A 24,400-nucleotide genomic window follows, 5' to 3' on the forward strand; every position below is an offset into this window, starting at 1 on the left:
GAGCTTGGCCATGAAGATGCACCGGCTACAAATACTACAATGCAGGCGTTCATTTCTGAATTTATCAAATTTCCAGAATGCTCTGTTCGACCGTTCCATTTCTGATTTGCGAAGAGAGATCACAGCGCAAGCATGGACAAGCTGGATCTTCAGAGTGTAAGCATTTTGTGGATATGAGCATGAACAACTTGTATCTCTCACACTAATGAGTAGTGATCTGAATTAGCAGATTCCTCTTTTTTATGTTCAAAAAAGAGATTCCTCTTTATCAGGTGAATTATCGGCAGATTGGTTTGTGAACAAGGTCTCTTTTTTATGCAGCATGCGGATTCCTTCATGCATGCTATATGTGTTTACGGTCTCGTAGGAGTAGTAGTGTGTTCTTTTTATTTTGTACGTGTTTAAAAACTTTTACTAAATGCCACCTTGGGAGTGGAATGGATCAACTCATGAAAAAGGTCTGATCCAGTGTATATGATGATTGTTTTGTAAAAACAATGATCTATGCCTTACTGACTTGGTAGGCAAGGTGATCTGTGAAATGTGATGATGTGAATTGTGAGGTCCACTTCAACTAATCTGAGTTTCAGACTTTTTCCATGGCCTGCTTTTTTTTCTCTTGTTCATATTTATTCTTAGAAAAGAAGCATTTTTGTCCTTGTACTGAGTATCAGAAAGTGAATCCTTGCCATGCTTCATGTCAGAGCTTTTCCTTCTCTTCTGAACAAGTCAGATTTGTTTATTTTTGCTCTTCTTAAGTGACCCGCTCTCTACAACATCTGGTAACTATTGTTCAGAGCAGTAAAACCTAGTGACCAAGTTATTAGAGCTTAGCTTAAGAGCCTATCATAGAAGAGGTCCGGCCGAAGTTAAGGTCAAGATGACACTCTAAAGTTGCGACAAATAAAGATGGCTTTGCAGTTATTACTTGATGTTCTTGCAGGTTGGTGCGTGTATGGAGTCATTGGAGGCTGTATCAGAGTAAGGTAAAGAATATGCGCTGTGCAACCTCATCTCTTGTGCATACAGATTCAGTATCAGGAGTTCATTCACACATGGGAGCACACAGTAGCAATCCTGAAATTACCGGGATACTCCGATAAACTTTGGATGTGCAAAGATGTTCCATTTCCATTCATCACTGTTCAGTCCCTGTTATTCGGGAGTTGGGCCAGGAGCAGGAAGGGCTCCAAAACTTGACTCTGCAACCAGAGATCACAAACGATGCAGTAAAGCTACGGCCATCTTTCAGTTGCTCTCAAGCTAAAGTGCAGGCAATGGTCATACTAGTGTTCCCTCGAGAAAAGGGATTCAAATCCTGGTATTGGACTCCAACTCCTACACAATGTGCACGGAAAAAAGTCTACATAACCCTCCTAACTATTTATGGTGGACTACTTCACCTCTAAACTATAAAACCGGATATTCTACCCCCTGAACTCTTCAAAACCGGTCAAATAACCACCCCAGTGGTTTTGGACGGTGGTTTTGCTACAGTTGAGTAGTTTTATCTTTTTCTTTTTAATTTATTTCCGCTGAATCTTTGAAAAAATAATAGTAAATCACAGAAAAATTATAAAATAGAAAATCCAATTTTGTTGGACTCCACATGAGTAGATCTACACAGTGAATATATAATATAGTTATTTTTTAGTACAAAGTTTTTGCTGTAACTTTAGATCTTTACTTTTCTATAATTAATTGGAATAATTCATGACTGCAGCATCCATGGTACAATTATGGTGAAATTTTTATTGTGGGAAAATTATTGTACGCTTAAACTTAGTAAAAAATTCATACTCATTGGATCATATATAACTTAGTTATAGATTTATTTAAGTTTATGCTTGTTAAATCTATGCTCTCGGAATCTATCTCCGAATCTATGCTTTATCTATAACTAAGTTATACATGATCCAATGAGTATAAAATTTTTACTATAGTTCAAGCATACAATAATTTGCTAACCATAATAATTTCAATTAATTATAGAAAAGCATAGTCTAAAGCTACAATAAAAACTTTGTACTAAAGAATACCATATTATATGTTCACTATTTAGATCTACTCATGTGGAGTCCAATAAAATTAAATTTTTTATTTTATAATTTATTTTAATTTACTATGATTTTTTAAAATTCAGCGGAAATAAATAAAAAAGAAAATAACAAAACAGCGCTACTGTAGCAAACCACCGTCCAAATCCACTTGGTGGGTTATTTTACCGGTTTTAAAAAGTTTAGAGGGTAGAATATCCGATTTTATAGTTTGGAGGTTGAAGCAGTCCACTATGAATAGTGGGGGGGATTATGTAGACTTTTCCCCGATGTGCACTGATACAAGATGCCAAGAAGTTACTAACGAACCTCAATGCCAGTTGTCATGTATAAAATTGATCAAATTACTGGCTGTCATTGGAAGGCAGCATGTACGGCAAATACAACTGTACAAGACAGGGAGGACAAGGAGTTTCTTTATGCCTGCAGGAGCAGAACAGTGAGCATCAGGATAACTGATTCTCCACATTAAGTACTAACCTTTCCTCAATCAATTGTTTCCACAAAGATTTGAATTATTTTTTGAATTCCGCAAAACAGCTTGAGCATCTGAATCTAACAGCAGTCACTCAGCTTTCTTGTTCCGAACCCTGTCTGAAACTCAGCGCTCTGCTGGAGCCTGGAGGTGGCCGCCAGGAAATGCGTGTGCCTGAACGAGGTGCCCACGCCGCTGGCGAGTTCAGGGACGAGGACGCCGCCTCCGACCCAACGCTTCCCCGCTCCAGGTCCGCCCGCCGCGGCGCCGCACTGCCTGCGGCCACGACGAGGCCGTCCTGTCTTCTTCCAGGTCGGCAGCATGGTTGCCTTCTTCGTTTGGTTCAGACCTTAGAGCGAAGCGACCATGGTCTGCGGGAGCTCGGGCGGGCGCGAGCCAGGAGGAAGGAAGAAGAGGTTACCCAATGGTCAAGTGACGGCCTAGCCGTTGCTATCGTCTTGTTGGGTTACTCCTGCTCCGGCCAACCATGGCGAGACGGAGACAGTTCCTCTGAACTCTGAAGCATCGCGAGGTTCAGGCGTTCAGCATCTGCAGGGTGGCCTGGTTATAGGCAACATACAATGGCGAGCCGACCCTAACCCTCTTCTATAATATACCACTAGAAGTTTTCAAAATGTCTTTTAAATTCTGCAAAGATTTTTGCTGTTCACCCACCAAGCGCCGGCCAGGGAAGCGTAGTTGCTTGTAGAAATGCCGCACCAGGCAAGAACCGGCAGATCCTGGAATGTCAGAAAGCCCCTCCATCTCCTAGCATGCTCGCTCTCCAGCCGCTGCTTCAAGCTGCAGTCTTGCCTCTTTCACATGGGAAATAGAAATACCAATATGGCTCCGAGTGGTTCACCACAACAGATGAGACGAGAACCACTGTTACCATTCACACAACAGGAAAGTGCAAGCTGCAAATCTAGTCTCCAATGGCACTAGGTCACGAGCATCAGCCAGTTGTCCAAAAATAAATAAAAAATAAAAAGGGAAGCCGAATTCGTAAAAACACAAGTGCACTTTCTTTCTGGGAGGACAGAAGTTCTCAACGCTACTTAAAAACAAACAGCTGAGCCGACTGGGCTGTGAATCAGACTATCAGCGACTGCCCCTGTGGGAGTTGAAAAGAGTGTATGATGACAGACATGGCAACACACTAGGCAGAGAGGCCTGAATCAACACACTAGTCGAATTCCACAATGATGTCCACGCTTCGTACAATGACTGTCTATTACTGATTGATGGTGAGGATAGCAAGAATCTGGAAGTGTTTCACAGCCTTGCAATGACGGCTTCAACCTCAGCAGGGGTGTACAGGTGGTACTTGGGGGCGACCTTGGCAATATCGACATTGTTTGGGGTCACCTGTTCAGAATGAGACAATAAGATCACATGTTCCCCTACAGAGCTGAACAATGGAATATGGAGTAGTCCAGCACACCCTACCTTCTCTTCCATGACCTGCTTCAGAATAGAAAGGGCTATGGTCTCCGCCTCCTGGAGGGTCAGGTCCTGCACCGGAGATGTCAGCAAGGCGTTACTCTCGATTTTTTTCACAGGAATAACATCCGACTTGTTTTTATGGATTTGCTCTCAACATCGCAGTAATGCATGACATTTATATTTGACTGTCACAAAGGAGAGCTATTAACATCCCATACACCCGTGGAATAACGAAGCAACATCTTGGGATGCCATTCTGTGTGAGTAGCATATTTAAAGATTCTATGCAGCATTGCAACTGATATAATGCCTTTAGACATTGTTTTACAGAATTGAATTTAAGACTTAATCTGATCTTTGATGCATAATTCCATATAACTAGGGTTGACAGGCAACATATCTTTTCGGAACTGTACGATTCTTTGATTAACATAGTATTTATACCTTGTTATACTGCTCCTGCAAGGAGCTATCAGCTCCTTCAGAGCCTGATCCAATTGCCTTTGCATTGCATTGCCAAAAGGTCCCAGATGGGTCAGTGTAGTACCTGCAGCACACAGAAGGCGAACAATGAATTCTAGTGGCTTTGTGTGAATTGATGATGACATCATGACAAAAAAGATGTTTCAAATATAGAGGGATGAAGATGCCATATGATTGCATGATGAGAGAAAAACAGACAAAGAGGGCTGTTCTAAGTGCCCGATCAATATTCCATTAACCAAACTATATGTCTGAGCCAACATGTATCCCCGATAAAACAACTGGAACTTAGCTAAACTTCCTGTGGTAAATAAAGAAGCTTTCCCAACACTTATTGGGAAGCAGGGAAAGAAATACTTCTATACTGGAAAACTCCACAGAAAACTAACTGAGCATCAAGTCAACCTTTTTTCTATATATCACTAAGGCACTAATGCTTGTTATAAGCTAAGACCTTGTCCACAAACAGAATGGAACTCAATACACCATGAAGATAACCACTAGGACAGTCCGTGTTCAGAAGGTCCAGGACTTTCTGTTTTTCCTTATTTTATAGGAATTCTACTTTTCAAATAATTTCCCTTCCAAACATTAGTGCACAATGACCTAGAACAAAACCACCTAGCAAACAAACATAATTCATGGGAGCCGAACAAACGGTAAGTCAAGTCTAGAACAGAGACATAGGCCATTTAATACAAAATAGTGTTTATCATGATAATCTAAAAAGAGTAAACAAAAAGCAATTACAATGCATGATAGAAAAGAAGTAAAGCAGCTACTTTACCAGGACAGTCTAAAAAAACCAATAAAAAGCAGCTACAATGCATGATAGCATGATTTTATATACCATAAAGAAGTAATACATCCCAGTTTTAAAAAACATGGAATCTAAATCCAGCAGTTAAAGAAAACACAAAGTGAGCTAAACGGATCAATACTTACAAGCTAGGTCCATTCTCATCATGTCCAGCAATTAGGAGAGAGACTCCAAATGGCCGTGACTGCACCAATAAATAAGTACATCAAAACCCACACTCCACAATGAATGACTACTTTAGGACACCCAGTTCTATCTGAATGGAAATAGAAAAAAGTAGATTGGTGATAAAGTTTCCTGTGGGTGTGTAAATGCTGCAAAAACTAGTAGTGGGTTGGCCATATCAAAATAGTTGGCAAATGGGAATATTTTCTTACCTTTTGTAACTGAAACTTAAAAAACAATTCAGGGGTTCATTGTCACTATCAGTCCCTTGGTAAAATAATGGTCACAGATCAAAGAGACAATGCAACCGGGATAGGTCTAGATTAACAAATTTCTTATTGTTTCATAAAGTTCAGTAGTATCTATTCTATTGATCTCTTCTCAATGTAGTCACTATGGGAGTAAAAGGGCTAACTAGAACATCGAAATGTTCTACTTGATTCAATGTCCTCCACAGTCAAAACATTTCAAAAAATAAGCAGGCAACCATCAAACCAATTACATAATGCAGCAAACAAGGATATAGGTGTAAAACCCTAATTAATCATAATTCTTGCGTTGTGCAGGTGGTGTAATAACTAATAACATAAATGAGGCTCACCATCGACTCCTCGTCACCTTCACCAAAGCGCAGAGCCAAGTCACAGATAGCTTGTGTAGAAGATTCTACAGTCATTGGCTCACCATATGAGAACCTATGATTCTGATTGTAAACATGTCAAGTCAGATAAAGATTAACAGATAAAGCTCCCCAAACATGTAAGTATGTAGATAACTCGAGGAAGTACCTGGGTCTCAACACGAGCATGCTCGACCAGTGTTCTAGCATCAGCAATAAGTCCACTCATGGCACAGCCTATGTGCTCATCAATTTCCATGATTTTCTCCACACTGCTTGGTTCCTATAACATCAAAGAGCAAAGAAACACTGAATTCACTAACAGTTTATAAACATGAAACAACCTGTAACATGAAAACCAGAGGCTAAGTGGAGAGCTGCTACAGCTGCTAAGACTATTCCTTTTATCAAGCCACAAAATTGCATGAAGTGGAGAGTTTATAACTCTAAAGTTATATCAGCTGGAGAACAAATATTGCTAAAAAAGTTGTAGTCGAACGAGGGGCTGCATCAGCAAGGTAACAACTGTGTGAAAGAGGAAAATCCTATCAGACCTACCTAAGACAATTATTGTATAGGAAGCCATGAGAGTTTAATTCACCAAATGAGAGGAGATTCATATTAAATAAGTTCAGTTGGCAAGCAAATGTTTCTCAACTGAACATCCCATTGTTTTGCCATACAACTGTGCAATATTCACCAGATAAAAGGAAGACTAAGTAACTTGGTAAGTACCAGAAGTGGCGAGGTGACACGTTTCTCAACAGCCAGGACAACGCCATCCTTTGTCCTCAACCCGATCGCAGTAGATCCCAACTGCAAGAGCAAAAGAAAGAGCAACATAAGCGGCACTTCCATGCAGAAACCCACATATAAATACCACGAAGTAAGAGCATTGCATCAGATGCAGTAGTGGTTTGTATTTGTGTGTATTTTGGTGCAAGTGTTGTTCTTGAGAAATTTCCTACTTAATGCAGTGCCGTGCCGTTCTCCTTAAGAAAGCATGGCATGAGATCGCAGCTGGAATGGACACAGTAACAAACTAACAAGACATACGGAACCACCACAAAACCTTCCACAATCCACAGAACCCAACTAGTAAACTCGAGTGATCCAGCACTCAAGACTTCAGCAACGAACCACCTAGAACGGCTAAATCTCTGCAATTCAGTTCATCCTAAGAAACCCCATCCAGATTCGCGAGCAAGCACTCGCCCAAACCCCCACAAATCTAGCCCGCGATCCCCCCCAAAATTCCCCACCAGTCCGCACAACCACTAGACATCCCCGCGCCCGCACTGTCCTGATTCGATCCAACAACTCGCCCTTCCGCTGCGAGCCGGGAGGGGGGAAATCTCACCTTGATGGCCTCGATGGCGTACTCGACCTGGAAGAGCCGCCCCTCCGGCGAGAAGGTGTTCACCCCGCGGTCGTACTCCGTCCTGCGAAACCACCCCCAACGCCAATAAACGCGCCGCCGCCGGATCGAATCGAGGGTTTTAAGAGGAGAGGAGAAAACAAAATCTGGAACTCCAGGGCGGGGAAGGAGAGCATCCGCTACCTCGTGAGAAACATCCTGTCCTTTCGGCGGCGGCAGAGCCGGCTGCAGCGGGTGCTGGATCGAGCAGGAGGAGCTCCGCGTCGGCGCCTCCCTCTCCTCCCCCTCGCCTCGCTTTTGATGGCCTCGTGAGCTTCTTGCGAGCGAAGTTGAATGGCGAGATGGGAACGGAGACACACTTACGAATGGGTCCCACACGCCAGGCAGACGGGGGCTAGGTTTCCTAGCTGGGCTCAATTGCGGGCCGTGTGGGCTCACGCGATGGCCCATTAACGGTCCAGGTTTGGTCCGATAAAAGGAGCCCACCGTTTCCGCCTTGCCGCGCGCCCTCCCATTTCCTTTGAACGAGGGAGGGAGAGAGGGAGAGGGAGAGAGAGAGAGAGAGAGAGAGGCCATGTCGGCGGCGGCGCAGCAGCAGAGGGCCGCGGCGGAGCAGGAGGAGGAGGTGGGGCACGGGCCCTTCCCCATCGAGCAGCTCCAGGTACGGGCCCCCGTCTCCTCCCGTCCCCCGCCGAAACCCTCGCCGATTTCTTGGCCTGCTCCCTGCTCCCCCTCCGCGCCCGAATGGGGTTTCGTCTCCGACTTTTCTTGGGGTCCGCGTGACGGGAAATGGAGGTGGGTTTCGTCGCGGTCTCGGCCTCTCAGGTTCCTTGGGTGGGGCGTTGGGTCTTGGCCGAGATATCGGAGGTTCTTGAATCTTTTGCTTTCCCCGCTTGGTGGAGTCAAGGCCGAGGCTTTCTTGGATTTCCCGGCACGTGCGCGGATGAGCTGGCATTGGTTTTCCCCAATCATTGCCGCAGCTTCTTGATTGGTTGATTCGCCTCTTCCCGTGAATAGCGCCAAGATTCTGGGCGTTTCTTGAAACCTGGTTGATGCGTGGTTGAGTCGGCACTGTGTCCCCAGATTCTTGGTTTCGAAAACCTAGGTTCTTGATTGATTAGCCTTTTCCCCATGAATCGCATCAAGATTGAGTGGCCCTTGGAAATTCCTGTTTGTTCGGAGTTGAATCGGGAACAAGTTTTTAGTTATGGAACCCTAGCCCCTTGATTCGATTCAGGGATCAAGGCCGTGGTTCTGGTGGCTTGCAGTCGCAGTCCACTTATGTTGGTCTTTTTTTTTTGGATTGGTTTGGTCGTTCTCCCCAAGATTGCAGATTCTGCTGCAATAAACAGTTTCAACGTTTAGGGCATTTCTAGCTGACCTGAGATGGTGGTCTCGCAATTGAATTGTAATTAGGCTGTCCAGTTGATTCACGGATTCTTTCTTTTGAGATTGGCTTGACAAATGAAGCATGAATCTACTATTCAGTTTCTTGTGAGAAGTGCTGTTCTGGTTGTTGATTTTCCTATGCCTATAACATTTTAGATGTGTCAGTTTTTCCCTCTCTGACAGTCCTGAAAATGAGGAATATGCTGCCTGAATAACACTGGCCTTTTAACTAATGAATGACGCAAATACAATTCATTGCCTAATGATGTAACTTTCTTCAAGCTAAACGTAGAATGCCAGAGCTCTTAGGATGCCATGTTGCAATTTGTTTCTATTCCCTTGTTTCAGTGCCATCTAAGGTGCCTGACTAATTAGTTACTTTTAATTGTTATTTGTTGCCCAGGCATCTGGTATAGCTGCACTGGATGTGAAAAAGCTCAAAGATTCTGGTCTCCATACTGTGGAGGCTGTGGCTTACACTCCAAGGAAAGATCTTCTGCAAATAAAAGGAATAAGTGAAGCTAAAGTTGACAAGATAGTTGAAGCAGGTTAATACTATGAGGCTGCTGATTGTATTGATGCTCAGTTGTGTGAAAATTGTATTGCACTTGAACACTATCAATGCAATAACTGTCTGCAAATCTTTTGCAGCATCGAAGATAGTTCCACTGGGGTTTACAAGTGCCAGCCAACTTCATGCACAGCGACTGGAGATTATTCAAGTTACAACTGGATCAAGAGAGCTTGACAAGATCTTGGAGGGTAATGCGCTTGTAGATTCCATCATCCTTCTTTGCCTTCAGAATTTGTATTAGTGAGTTGGGATCATTTAGCATTCTGTTATGATCTTTCAACAGGGGGGATAGAAACAGGATCTATCACAGAGATATATGGTGAGTTCCGCTCTGGAAAGACTCAGTTGTGTCACACCCTTTGTGTTACGTGTCAGGTGAGATTTTTATCTGCCTACCTATTTTTTTCCATTTCATGCCTGGATTGTTTTGTTGGTCTCAAATATGTTAGTAATTCACATTACAGCTTCCATTGGACCAAGGTGGTGGTGAAGGAAAGGCTCTATACATTGATGCAGAGGGTACTTTCAGACCACAAAGGCTCTTGCAGATTGCTGACAGGTGATACCTTAATTGCAGTTTTTAGTTGTATTATGACAAAAAAAAATTGACTGCTAAACATGAACATCCTGGAATCCAGGTTTGGACTGAATGGCGCTGATGTGTTAGAGAATGTGGCTTATGCCAGAGCTTATAATACAGATCATCAATCCAGACTTCTGCTGGAGGCAGCTTCTATGATGATAGAAACCAGGTAAGTTGAAAATCCAACTTTTACTTTATGAGTCTACCTGTTGACTGTCTGTTACTTTAAGCACATAACAACTATACTCGTGCTTTATTTTCTTTAGATAGGTGATCTACATTTCTGCACTTGGTAAATAGTTAATAGATTTGGTTATCTTCTGCTTATGAACCATAAGGATCAGGCCTTACTTAATGCACTGTTTCTTTCTATCACATAGCAGTTCCATATTATGAAATTTAAAGTATACATATAACTCTTGCAAAGAACTGAAGTTCATTATAATTTAAAGCAGTAGTTTTGTGAGTTTTCACTCTGCATTGAACAAGAAAATCCTGGTTTTCTTCATGACACATTATTCAGCTAAGCTAACAGAAAAGTAATGTGGTTGGGCAGCTGATGTACATTTTTTCAGTCCAACATGTACAGTACAAATATTATACTATGCTTGTTATGAAGGTAATAGAAGTACTAGCTGTTGTTCCAAATTTCTCATCTGAATGTCTACAATTGCAGGTTTGCTCTCATGGTTGTAGACAGTGCCACAGCTCTGTACAGAACTGATTTCTCAGGAAGAGGGGAGCTATCAGCAAGGCAAATGCATATGGCTAAGTTCTTAAGGAGCCTTCAGAAGTTAGCTGATGAGGTCAGTTATAAGTTAGGATTCTTTCTTTTAATCATTGAGACTGAAGCATTGTATCTTTATGTTTATGCTTTCATTCAAAATGAAAGTGATGTTCACACTGCCATCATGGTTGTTTAGTTTGCTTAATTTGATTTAATTGATCACTTAAGTTTGGAGTAGCTGTGGTTATCACCAATCAAGTAGTAGCACAAGTGGATGGCTCTGCTATGTTTGCCGGACCGCAGATCAAGCCCATTGGTGGAAACATCATGGCTCATGCTTCCACAACAAGGTGTTTTACTTTGTAAACTGACAATGCTAACCAGTTTTCTGTATCGCAATCCCCAACTTCTGTTGTATTCCTATCCGCATCTTATCTTAAAATATAAATGCTGTTTCAGGCTTGCTCTTCGCAAGGGAAGAGGGGAGGAGCGAATCTGTAAAGTAATCAGCTCTCCCTGCCTGGCTGAGGCGGAAGCGAGGTTTCAGATAGCTTCTGAAGGTGTCGCAGACGTCAAGGATTGAGACCAATTGACCACCTATCTCAGCTTACTGCAGGGTACAGCACTTGATCTCCATTGCTGGCCTGCTGCTTGCTTTGTCAACGCTGGGTCAACTGCTGTGTTGCCCCTCCTCGATGTACAGAGCACTTGCTTTCCCATGTGGGAATGCATACCTGCTGTGACGTTGAGTGTCACTGTTGTACAAAAACGATGAATGTACTGTACTGCATTGCTAATGCATGTAATATGACATCTGCAACGGATATTGAATCGATTCTAGTTTGTCCTGCTAAGTGGGTGTTTGGATCCAGGGACTAATTTTTAGTTCGGGTCACATTGGACATTTGGATGCCAATTAGAGAGACTAAACATGAGCTAACTGTAAAACTAATTATATAAATGGAAACTAATTAATGAGATGAATCTATTAAATTTAATTAATCCATCATTACATATGTTTATTGTAGCACAACATTATCCAATTATGGACTAATTAGGCTTAATGGATTTGTCTTGCGAATTAGTCTTCATTTATGCAATGGATTTTGTAATTAGCTTACATTTAATGTTCAAATATTCAATGTGACGGGACTAAATTTAGTCCTGAGGAACCAAACAGGCTCTAAATCAGCTTTTTACCCAGTTTATCTTGCATTATACTACAGTTTATATACATGGCAGCTACTGAATCTGTAGTCTAAGTGAAACTATGGCGTTGCAGCATTATGGCTGATAAAGAGAAAATAGCCTGGATTCTAGATCCTTTTATCTGCGAATGGGGACCGTGGTGTCATTCAAATGCCTTTGCTTTCGCCATGAAATATTTTGGTTTTTATTTAACATTTTGCTGATAGATCTGGAATGCAACTGGACATAAGTTTCTGCTTTCCATTGTAGATGCTCAGGTAATTGAATCTATTGGTTTGAGTTGCAAAAAATTGCAGCAGCCTTTATGTGTAATTTTTTTATTAACTGGTTTCACCAAAAGTAGAGATGAGAGTAGTGGGCATTTTACGTGGGCACCATATAGTATGGGATGCGGGAGTATATATACCTTGAATAAAGTTATACGAACTCGTATAGTTGGAATAAACTATATGAACTTATTGTACAAAAGCGTAAATTATACAATCAAACCGTACAAACTCGTAAAATAAATATTTGTGCATGTGGAATAAATTATACAAACTAATGGATCGTAGATTTGTATACTTGAAACTAATACATTGCGGATATAGAACAAATTATGATCCAGAAAAAATAAATGGATAAATTTAAGTATAGTAAGCAAGGGGAGAATGACAACTAAATCAAATAAAACAAAAGATTAAATAAGAAGAGAGAAGCATCAAGCATCAATGTCCTTATAGCACTCTCGCACTTAGTTTGTGTAAAAGAAGAGAGTTAAAAAATAAGAGTCACAAAAGCAGATAACATGCAAAGCACCAAATGCATAGGGGAAAAAAGATAAAACCAAAAGTAAATAAAAGGGAAAAAAAGATAATATGCAAGGGAATAAAAAAATATATGAAACAGAAACAGATGAAGCAAAGGAAAGCACTAGATGCGCTTTGAAATATTTAATTTTCTTTTGCTATTCATCTTTGCTTGCTGCCCGAGGAAAGGCACCTAGTCAAAGAAATAGCCGAGGAAAAGCAGCAGGACCGACCACGGCCGACGATCGACGACTACATAGCACACGGAGTACCAGCATACCGATGGAGGCATTCCGAGGTATCATCAGTTCATCACTCAAGTGAACTTGTTGCTAGTCTGCTAGATAGGGATGGTCGATGGCTGATGTAGCCGGCAACGAAGCTATTAAATATAAGCTAACTGTAAACTAATTACATAAATGGAGACTAATTAATGAGATGAATCTCTTAAATCTAATTAATTTATCATTAGTATATGTTTACTATAGCATAATATTGTCCAATTATGAACTAATTAAGTTTAACGGATTCGTCTCGCGAATTAGTCTTCATTTATGCAATGGATTTTATAATTAGTTTACATTTAATAGTCCTAATTGGTGTTCAAATATTCAACGTGACAGGACTAAATTTAATCCTGACAAACCAAACAGGCTCTAAACAGTTTATATACATGGCAGCTACTGAATCCGTAGTCTGAGTGAAACTATGGCATTGCAGCATTATGGCTGGCAAAGAGGAAATAGTCTGAATTCTAGATCTTTTTATCTGTGAATGGGGACCGTGGTGTCATTCAAATGCCTTTGCTTTCGCCGTGAAATATTTTGGTTTTTATTTAACATTTTGCTGATAGATCTGGAATGCAACTGGACATAAGTTTCTGCTTTCCATTGTAGATGCTCAGGTAATTGAATCTATTGGTTTGAGTTGCAAAAAATTGCAGCAGCCTTTATGTGTAATTTTTTTATTAACTGGTTTCACCAAAAGTAGAGATGAGAGTAGTGGGCGTTTTACGTGGGCACCTTATAGTATGGGATGCGGAGTATATATACCTTGAACAAAGTTATACGAACTCGTATAGCTGGAATAAACTATATGAATTTATTGTATAAAAGCGTAAATTATACAATCAAACTGTACAAACTCGTAAAATAAATATTTGTGCATGTGGAATAAATTATACAAACTAATGGAACATAGATTTGTATACCTGAAAATAATACATTGCGGACATAGAACAAATTATGATCCTAGAAAAAATAAAAATAAATGGATAAATTTAAGTATAGTAAGCAAGGGGAGAATGACAACTAAATCAAATAAAACAGAAGATTAAATAAGAAGAGAGAAGCATCAAGCAACAATGTCCTTATAGCACTCACGCACTTAGTTTGTGTAAAAGAAGAGAGTTAAAAAATAAGAGTCACAAAAGCAGATAACATGCAAAGCACCAAATGCATAGGAAAAAAAAAGATAAAACCAAAAGTAAATAAAAGGGACAAAAATATAATATGCAAGGGAATAAAAAATATATGAAACAGAAATAGATGAAGCAAAGGAAAGCACCAGATGCGCTTTGAAATTATTTAATTTTCTATTGCCATTCATCTTTGCTTGCTGCCCGAGGAAAGGCACCTAGTCAAAGAAATAGCCCGAGGAAATGCAGCAGGGACCGACCACGGCCGACGATCGACGACTATATAGCACACGGAGTACCAACATACCAATGGAGACATTCCGAGGTATCATCAGTTCATCACTCAAGTGAACTTGTTGCTAGTCTGCTAGATAGGGGTGGTCGATGGCTGACGTAGCCGGCAACGAAGCCGAGCAAGCTGCACCAAACATCAATGCACGGCCACCGCCGCCCGTGCTAGATCCCCAGCTGTTCATGGCTGCTCGCCGCGGCGACAGCGAGCGGCTGAAGGAGCTGCTGCTGCTGCGGAACGACGGCGACCAGCAGCAAGGAGGCCCTGCCGCGGCCACAGCGACGACGACGGCACAAGTCATCCTGGAAGTTGATCGGCCCCCCGCGGCAGCTCCATTGCTGCATCTCCTTGATGGGCTGACCGGCAACGAGGGGGACTCCCTGCTCCACGTCGTTGCAGCCTGCGGCCACGACGGCGACGAGGACTTCCTCAACTGCGCCAAGATGATCTACCGGGGCAGAAGCGGCCTCCTGGTCGCGCGCAACAACAGGGGCGACACGCCCCTGCACTGCGCCGCCGGCGCTGGGAACGCCGGCATGATCTCCTGCATCATGGCGCTCGCGGCGGCCGGCGACGAGACCACGGTGACGGAGTTCCTGAGGATGCGGAACAAGTGTGGGGAGACCGCCCTGCACCAGGCGGTGCGCGCTGGCAGCGAGGCCTCAATGGACGAGCTCATGTCCGTGGATCCAGAGCTGGCCGCCGTTCCAAGTGAGGCTGATGAGGGTAACACAACCTCGCCGTTGTACCTGGCCATTTCATTGGGCAAGGAGGACATTGCAGAGCATCTAATCCAGAAAACCAACGGCAAACTATCGTGCTCCGGACCAGACGGGCGAAACGTTTTGCATGCAGCTGTAACTCGCAGCAAAGGTACTTGTACTGATTTCATTCCCCATATCTAATCAAAGCTGCTTACCTTTAATCTCCTTTTGTTCATTTCCTAACATGATATACTCATACTGATACTCTATAAACTCTATTCGGTTGTGGTAAAACTTGGTTACCAATTATTTTATATGTTCTTCCATCCATAATCCCATATTCATAGTTTTTCACTGTTGCTTCACGCCATCATTATTCTTTGATAAGTGTTTATTTGAAACCGTACCTTGAGTTATTTGATCTCATGTTGCATGCCATGTATCATAACTTGACGAATCCAGATTTTGCCTTTCTAATGTGATGTTATTAGGTTGTTGATTCTTTTCTCTCCATGTATTTATAGTATCTGTGATTCAAAACCACTACTTTCACATCTTGCTACAAATGCCGTGTACTTTTAGTTGCTATAATAGGTTAACAGGCATTTAACCTACACAACATTGCAAAAGATGTCGAATCTCCTCAATCAAAGAATTACAAATCTAGATTTTGCCTTTCTAATTTTGATCTTATTAGGTTTGTTGACCCTTTTTTCTCCATGTATTTATTGTTTCTCTGATTTAAAACCATTATTTTTGTATCTCGCTACAAATGTCGTGTATTTTTAGTTGCTATAATAGGATAAACAAGCGTTTAGCCTACACAACAATGCGAAAGATGTTGAATCTCCTCAATCAAACAATTATGAGTATAGTAGTGTACTTTCTTGTTTAAAAATTGATGAGTGTATAAATTAAACTATGAATGTCGATATGTTATAATGTTTTGGGCCAAAATAATTGCCTCTATCAAAGATTCTTTGATGTAGTACAATACTTTGTTTTATAAACAAATGAGTGCTGTCGGTATTTTTACCATCGGCCTACTAGGGATACCCTAAGGTAGGTGATTATTTGGTGAGGGATCGCCGAATCTGGAACTTGAAGGTGAATGCAAGGACACAAGACACAAATTTAGACATGTTCGGGCCGCTAGAGTAGCGTAATACCCTACGTCCTGTTTTGGGGTGTTGTATATTGCGTCCTGCGCTTGGGTGTTGAGTTGCCTGTTGGCTGCTCTCTGTTGGTTATCTTTCCCTCTCTCTCTATCTAGGTACCCCTGCCCTCCTTTATATATCCTAGGGGACGGGGTTCCTAATAGGATTACAAGGTAAGAGTTCTAGTAGGATTACAGTTGGAATCCTAGTAGGAATCCGACTTCTTTTTCCTCCCGCGTAACTTCCTTGCGGTACCTAGGGGATCTAATAAGTGCCTCAATAACTTATAATGGATATAGATTAAATATAATGTTTCAACCAAATTATTATTATTTATCTAAAGTTGCAACTAACATAACTTATTGCCATGGAGTCTTAATACTATTTAAATACACTTTTAGTATCATTGGTATGTGATTCATTCAAGAAACTTTTTGTGTTTGTTAATTATGGTAATATACTTATAGCTTATGCGTGCATGTATACTTAGATTAATTTATGTGGTGGCACTTAACGTATATGTTTACTTTAACTTGTTCTGTTTATATTAATGTAGTGGTAGAAATGGGTGATTGGAAGCATATATATATATATAGGTGTAATTTATTGTATTTTTAATATAGCATATGTTAGTAATTTAGATGCAGATTTAAATGTTTGTTCTTGTTTATTTCAACAACAAGAGTTATGTAATTTATATGCAAATTTAGGAGGTAGTTCTATATTATCTTTCATAGTAATAAGGTTGTGTAGTTATATGTAAACATGATAGTTTATATTATCTTTCATAATGACATAGGTGGGTAATAATTTAGATGAAGATTAGGGAGTTACTTTAGATTATTTTCTTAACGGCATTGGTGGGTATTTTAGATAGGGGGTTATTTTAGACAACTTCTTTTTCAAAACACACTTTAGACTACTTTTATAATGGCGGTGACGGGTAATTTTTTTTAGAAAGCAAAAGAGATCCAATGACTATTATTACCTATCATGGTCATAGTCTAACAAATTGATTGCCGGATTTTCTGATTTTATGAGAATTTCTATAGTTTATCCTCCTTTTCTTGCGTGTTTTATGAGGATTAATGAATAACTACATGCATGTAGCGCTTCCAATGCTTTTGAAATTGTTCAAGGACGTTACGGTCCAAGTGCAACAAGGGGAAGGGGCCAGACGAATGAGCACTGTTCCCCTTCTCTCTCAGCTCACTATGCAACGGGACATTGACGGGAGCACCCCTCTTCACTTGGCTGCATCAACGGATTGGTGGCCTGAAGTGTCGTTCGTCTCCGAAAGGTTCAAACACATTTGGCCACGGTCAAAATCTACAACCACACTGCTACTAGATGCCAACATTTGTTCGGCGTATCAACCGGACAATGAAGGGTTGTATCCCATACATATTGCCGCCTTGGCTGATAACCTTGACGTCACCAAAATCTTGCTTCAGAGGTGTCCGGATTGTGCCAATCTGCAAGATAGCAAAGGAAGAACATTCCTCCATGTTGCTACCCAGCCAGGGATTTATAAAGTGGCTCGCAATGCCTGCGCAGAGCCAGAACTTTTAACGATCCTAAATGTGCGTGACAACAACGGGGACACCGCGCTTCACCATGCAGTCCATGAGGGAAATCTGGCAGCCTTTAGCTGTCTGATTCAGAATCCCAAGGTGGATCTCAGTATAGCAAATAAGGATGAGCTGACACCTCTCCATCTTTCATGGGTTAAGATACCTCAAGGTTTACATTATCTAACGGTAAGTTTGTTTCTCATATTGGTTTTGTTTCTCATATTATTGTTGTTGGCTATGTATTGCCGAGTCTAGGTCTAACTTCTTATTTATCAATATAATAGACAGCTCTCCTGCTCCTTCATTTCAAAAAAGCAGCAACAACCTTAGATCATGCTTAAAATAAAGATCCCATCGCATATATATCATCTAGCAAGAATTCCAAGATACACAACTAAAATAGACTTAAGTTCAATGAGTTTTATGTGATAATGTAGAGGCTATTCTTTTCTCTCCAACTCCCTCTCTCTCTTCCTGCCTCTCAGTTCTTGCAAAATGCACCAAACGATTCTTGTCAGTAGCTAGAGTACTTGATTTTTACTTAATTTTGGGAATTTTTCTTACAGCATCCAAGAGTTTTAATATCGAGGACATTACTATTGGTGGGAGCTCCAGCTGGGGGAAGTCGTTCTGACCTCTTCCGTGAAAAATATTTTGGAGAAATAGACGTGGAAAAGAAGTCGAAGGATTTGGCAAAAACAACACAGGCCATGGGCATTGTATCTGTGCTTATTGCGACGGTGACATTTGCATCAGCTTTCACACTGCCTGGAGGTTATTATCAATCATCGAGCGACGGTGGTGTGCCTGGGACGCCAATTCTCGCTGGGAGCTATGCGTTCAATGCGTTCATTCTCGCCGATGCTTTGGCATTCATCTGTTCATGTTTGGCTACCTTCAGCCTGGTCTTTGCCGGGGTGCCTGCCATGGGGCTCTCTGCACGCTACAGGCATACCTGGATTTCTACGATGTTGCTGCATGCTTCAGGAGCAAGCTTAATGGCCTCCTTTGCCTTGGGGTTATACCTGGTGCTGGCACCAATTGCTCATGCCATAGCGATCACGGTTTGTGTGATTAGTTCTGGAGCTTTGGTCTTTGGAAACCTGGAAGGTTGGCGGATGCTCTGCGTGTTAAACACGGCCCGTGCCAGGTTAGGAACACGAAGACTGCTTGCAACATGGTGGAATTTAGCTCCAGTCGCCTGTTTTTCTGCGTTTTCCCCCTTCGTGATCTTGATAGTAATATTCGATCTCATAGCACTATTCGCTATTTTCAAGACTCTCTCCAATCTCCTAGCCAGGGGTGGATCCAAAGGGTAGGCAAGGTGGGCCATCGTCCCACCTTAATTTTTGGAAGCCAGGAGTGTACTGCAAAATTGAGAAAAAATTTAACAGTAGGTGGGGCGAAACAGGAGTTTGATCCACTTTGGCCATCTTCTCCTCCCTTCTTCACCCAATCCAGATTCTCGTCTTGCGTCCGCCACTACTAGCAATATTGGGGAAAGTGAAATAGCTGGATTTATTTTGCTAAGCTTATTCATTGTAGTCATGGGTCCCCCATTTATTCAATTGATGGTACAGAGATGGAAATTGTAAAACTTCTCACCTTCTCCTCAGTTCTTTCTTAATCCTCTCAATGCCAATCATAGAACTTCAGTGGTGCCGTCATTATCATTATCATCATCAACTTCATCGCTGAATAGATTTTGCGCGCTATGGGGACCGAAATGGACGAGTGCACCTAAGGCTATGTGCTCAAGTCCTTTCAGGAGCTCCAGGACGGCCATGTCCATCGCCCCCACCACACACCCGATGCTCATCAAGAATGTGTCCCTAGGGCGTGTCGGTATGCTGATGACTGAGGTCATGGACATGCCACCATTATGCTGTTCGAGGAAATGCCCAAAAGAAATGTAAATCCATGGGGGTGGCCATTGCTAGATTCTCGCACAAGGGATGATGAGAGAGACACTGCAGTATTTCTGGTGGATGGTGGAGGGCATGCTCACATCAATTGTGCCAGCCATCAGAGTGTTGTGGGCACGTAAGTTGGGTAGAGAAATTCATGGATTTGCGGTGACGGTTTGGGTAGAGAAATTCATGTTAGAACAGCGGCCGATCGAAAGGCAAATCCCCAATAGGAGCAAAGAGGAGGACTTGCCATGGCACAATTTGCTGTATTATATCTATACTAGAACTTTTTATTTACTAGGTTTGTGCGTCGACTCACTGCAGAAATTCGGTGTTGCAAGTTCACGAGATAAAATAGGAAATTATTCTAACGTCATGACAAATCTGTTCCAGGTTGACGACAAGAATGCTGATGCACTAATAAATCGTTAGTTTCATAAACATTGAACAGACAGGAACAACAGTGCAACACTAACACAACATGCATCCTCAATTCTAGGATAGGGGGCCCCGTGGGGCAGGGCGTAGGATGGGACTTTATTCAAAAGCGCGCGCAGAGACACGCACACACAGAGGCGACTGTGAAATTGAAGAAGCATCACATCGATCAGGGACGACGGCAAAGACGATGATCAGACGCCCTTGGCGATCAGGGCCTGTCCATCGCCTAGCGGCATGCCTGGACTTCCGGGCACCATTTGCCGTTGGAGCAGCACTGCGCGGCCGCGGGCGTGGCCATCATCAGGAGCAGCAGCTGCACAACCACCAGGACCATCACGCAGGCAACAAACCTGGTCGTCGTCGTCGTGTTCTTCCTGCTCAGCGCTGCTGAACGGCCGCCGGAAGCCATCTGTTCTTGTCCCGTTCACCGCACACAACAAGAATCTAGAGTATTTCCGTCGGCCAAAATTAAAAATAATTTCTCTCGGTGGCCCACAGAAATTAAGTAATTTTCGTCGGCTGAAGCAGGCCGATGGAAGTTACTGATTAATTTCCGTCGGCCCGTGAGGCCACCGAGGGAAATTAAGTGGTAACTTCCGTCGGTCGGGGAGTCGACGGAAGTTAGGCCCTTTACCCTAACACTAGCGCAGCACCTCTCTCTCGTTCAGTCTTCCCTGCGCCGCCGCCTTTGCTCCCTGCAGACACTCCCTGCTGCCGCGCCGTCCTCTACACCCTCCTCCACTCGCCCCCCGGCCAGCCGCTCTCCTCTGCTCACCCTAAACCTCCGCATCCTCCTCTGCTTACCCCACCAGTCTGCATCGTCCTCGGGTCAGTCCAGCCGGTAGCCCGCACGCCTCCTCTACGCGCTGCGGCGGTGGCCTCCCGGTAGCCGTGCACGTGAAAGTACGCCTAGAGGGGGGGTGAATAGGCGATCGTTGCTTAAAACCTGCACACAAAAACTTAGTCCGAGGCTGCCTGGCGGACCGTCCGCTGGGACTGTCCGCTGGGCACTTCCAATGTCCGCTAGGACGCCTCGGGTATGAAATGCAACCGTTCGAAAACTAAAACTTGTATACAAAATCTATTTGAATAGAAATGCTCTAAAACAAGTTATAAACACTAAATGCGGAAGCAATCTAGCACAAGATAAGTATACAAGTAGATCAGGCAAGAATACTACACGGAGGTACAAAAAGCAAGAATAACGAATGCACAAGTGATGAGGTGAAGTAATCAAACACAAGAGAAACACGATTTTTCACCCGAGGTTCGAATCCACTCAAGGATTCTACGTCCCCGTTGAGGAGTCCACAAAGGACCGGGTTTCTCTCAACCCTTTCCTCTCTCAAGCAACCACAAAGGTCAAACTTGAGCTTTTCACTAGCAACAAGGGTAATACAAACTTCTCAAGACAACCACACCATGAGTTGGTTGTTCTTGAACACCTCTAACCATCTAGGAGCCAAGCTCCAAGAGTAATAGATATGGAAAGTGATGGAGAATGCCAAGAGATGCCCAAGAGAGGTGAATCTCTTGGGGAAAGCTTGAATCTTGCTTGGATCTTGCTCAACCCCAACCCTAGACCAAAGATTTGGAGTGGAGAAGCTAGGGTTTCACTTTGGGGAGCTTTGGAGTGCTTAGAGTATGCTTTAGGCTCAGCTTGAATAGTTGGACAGAGTGTTTTTCCCGTTGGGGTTGAAGGGGTATACATAGAGCCTAGGCTGTTTTTAGTGTCCTGGCGGACTGTCCGCCAGGACCACTCGGGTTTGCATTTTTCTGTTCAAGGCATAGGTTCCGGATTTGGTTTATTTGTATTCTACCACACACTTTCCACATCCCCCTTGATAGTACGGTATACCTAGACTCAAGAAAATATAAAACAAAGAATTATCTTCGCTTGAACCACATTTCTTGAACCGGTACCGTTCTCCAATTTTAGCGAATCGTCGGAATTGGTTCTTCTTCTTTTCTCCTTTTTGGTTTCTTTGACCCCTGCTCATTATTCTCAATTGAAACATTAGATACACATTTAGGTTGTTATTAATCACCAAAATAGGTCATTAGTCCTAGATGCATTTTCAATCTCCCCTTTTTGGTGATTGATGACAACCAAAATGAAACTATAAAAATAATGAATTCAAAAGAGCTTGATGATGTTATTTCACAATAGAAGAATTTTTTTTTTGCAAGAGCTCCCCCTAAATCCATGCATCCGCAAGATATACATGAAGTCCATTTTATAATGAGCAAACCAAATAAGGTCAAAGCATCAAGATGAGATAAAACCAAGATAATAGAATACCACAAGATTCCACAAACATTGAAAAAACAATAAGTTCACAACCAAGCAAAGCATCATCCATAAAAAGAAATTAGAAATTACAAGCCAGCTTAGTTCAAATACGATACAAGCCAAGTCTCACATACATCCAAAGTCTCACCATGACTCTAAAGGATGGATAGATAAGAATGCTAGGAATGCAAGGATACAATCTTCTCCCCCTTTGGCATCAAGCACCAAAAAGAGAAAAGATGAAAAGGAAGCTAGGAGCGACGATTACTCATCATTCTCATCATCATCATCGTCATATTGCTCCCACTCAGCTGGAAAGTCACTAGGAGGAGATGGTGGAAACTCGGGCCAAGCCGTCTCCTCAATGCCAAGGTGGCGCTCAATCCTGTTGATGCTCTGCTGATTTGCTCTTGCGTGAGTGCGGACCACATCATTTGTGTTGTGGCATACCCTGAAGATGGCCTTCAAGCCACGAACAAAAGCGTTGCCCTTCTTGCGAGCACGAGCCCTAGAAGTGGAGGGAACCACCGAAGGGGAGGGTATGTCCGGAGTGGGCTGAGGTGGAGAGTGAGCTGATGGTGGAGAGTCGCGGTCGGGAGGAAACTCTAGCTCCTTGGGAGGCTGTGGGCAATATGGGGCATGGACCGTGTCATATCCAAACTCCATTCCAGTCACAGCATTAATCATCCTCTGAATGTATGGAGCATAGATAACTGGATTACTGCCATGATGGAGCATGTACCTCAACTCCGTCCAGAAAAAGTGAAAGACACTGAAGGACGGGTGATCAAAGTCCATAGCCAAGAGAAGCAGCTTGACCGTTCCATGAATCTTGGTGCGATCACCTCTCTTGGGAGTCAAGGTCTCCCGGAATATCTTGTTCATGGTCTCCATGTATGGACGTAGTCTATGTGTCGTGGACAAGTCCGAATCCTCATCCCGATAGAGAGTCGCAAGAGATTCATCCGTTGGATTAACTTCATCATGAATCTCCATCTCATCCAAGGTGTCATCAAGCTTAAGGATTGTCGCAAATTGCTTGTATGAAACCCAGAAAGCACGCCCTTGAAGGTTGAAGTGAATAAAGGACTTCTTGCCTTCTCCTTCAAACCAAGCAGTGGAGCAAAATTGGGCTACTAGCTCATTGTTCCAATCTTGTTTGATGGCCAAGAAGTCATATAGGCGTTTCTTCTCACATTCACTTATGACCATCTCAAAGGTAGGATTATTCTTCTCCCTCATTTCATCCCAATTAATGTACTTGGAGACGGTAATGGCATTCTTCTTCTCAATGAAAACGGATATATACCAATCTGCTTGGAATTTGCTCCAAAATCTTCTATCCGTAATGTATTTCTCAAAGTCATAAGGATTTTCTTTTCTTTCCTTAAAAACAGCACCCCTTTGCTTTGTGGTGTAATCCACTCGCTTCACTCCAGGGTCACCGAAGTTGATCCTTGTGTACTCCGGTCTATGCATGATATACTTCCGGTAGGGTTGGAGTGGAGGGTAATCATCAAAGATAGGAACTGACTCTTGAGGCACATCTTCTTGTGGTTGAGCAGCCCTTTGGTAGCTACGCCTAGGTGCCGCATGGCTAGGACCACCCATTTGGCCAGCTCGACTCATTGGAATTTTGGGCGTTGGCTTCCTTGTGCGCTTGGGTGGAGGAACGACTTCAATTTCATCGGAATCGGAGTCGGGGACGGGATCATGCAAGAACTTGGTTCTCCTCTCATGCACCATCTGGACAGGCATAGGAAGCATATTGCTTGATTAGAAGTGATGAAAGAACAAGTATTGACAAACACATGCTTATGTGGCAAAACTCAGAACTGAGGCCTCCTGGCGGACTGTCCGCCAGGACGGCTCAGTTTTGAATATTCCCGCGAAAATATG

At 42.7% G+C, this 24,400-nt stretch overlaps 3 protein-coding genes across 3 annotated transcripts; 2 read left to right on the forward strand and 1 right to left on the reverse strand.

The window, feature by feature from the left end:
- Window positions 1–3,514: 3,514 nt before the first annotated feature.
- On the reverse strand, window positions 3,515–7,785 carry LOC112903376 (proteasome subunit alpha type-5). Its single transcript, XM_025972626.1, has 9 exons — window positions 7,627–7,785; window positions 7,426–7,507; window positions 6,801–6,881; window positions 6,235–6,348; window positions 6,048–6,149; window positions 5,407–5,465; window positions 4,423–4,525; window positions 3,982–4,047; window positions 3,515–3,900 (listed from the first exon to the last, which is right to left on the reverse strand). The coding sequence occupies exons 1-9, from the start codon at window positions 7,638–7,640 to the stop codon at window positions 3,808–3,810; spliced, it is 714 nt and encodes a 237-aa protein (XP_025828411.1). The 5' UTR covers window positions 7,641–7,785; the 3' UTR covers window positions 3,515–3,807.
- A 182-nt stretch (window positions 7,786–7,967) lies between these two features.
- Window positions 7,968–11,566, forward strand: LOC112902942 (DNA repair protein RAD51 homolog A). Its single transcript, XM_025972141.1, has 9 exons — window positions 7,968–8,104; window positions 9,236–9,380; window positions 9,484–9,594; window positions 9,690–9,781; window positions 9,871–9,965; window positions 10,045–10,158; window positions 10,666–10,795; window positions 10,945–11,066; window positions 11,176–11,566. The coding sequence occupies exons 1-9, from the start codon at window positions 8,018–8,020 to the stop codon at window positions 11,297–11,299; spliced, it is 1,020 nt and encodes a 339-aa protein (XP_025827926.1). The 5' UTR covers window positions 7,968–8,017; the 3' UTR covers window positions 11,300–11,566.
- Window positions 11,567–15,096: 3,530 nt separating this feature from the next.
- LOC112903291 (protein ACCELERATED CELL DEATH 6-like) lies at window positions 15,097–19,454 on the forward strand. The gene is made up of 3 exons (XM_025972530.1): window positions 15,097–15,295; window positions 17,394–18,043; window positions 18,424–19,454. Exons 1-3 carry the CDS (start codon window positions 15,100–15,102, stop codon window positions 19,174–19,176), a joined length of 1,599 nt encoding a protein of 532 aa, XP_025828315.1. The 5' UTR covers window positions 15,097–15,099; the 3' UTR covers window positions 19,177–19,454.
- The last annotated feature ends 4,946 nt before the right edge of the window (window positions 19,455–24,400 follow it).

The sequence above is a fragment of the Panicum hallii genome, chromosome 8, assembly GCF_002211085.1.
Source record: "Panicum hallii strain FIL2 chromosome 8, PHallii_v3.1, whole genome shotgun sequence".
In the NCBI taxonomy this organism is placed as follows: Eukaryota; Viridiplantae; Streptophyta; class Magnoliopsida; order Poales; family Poaceae; genus Panicum; species Panicum hallii.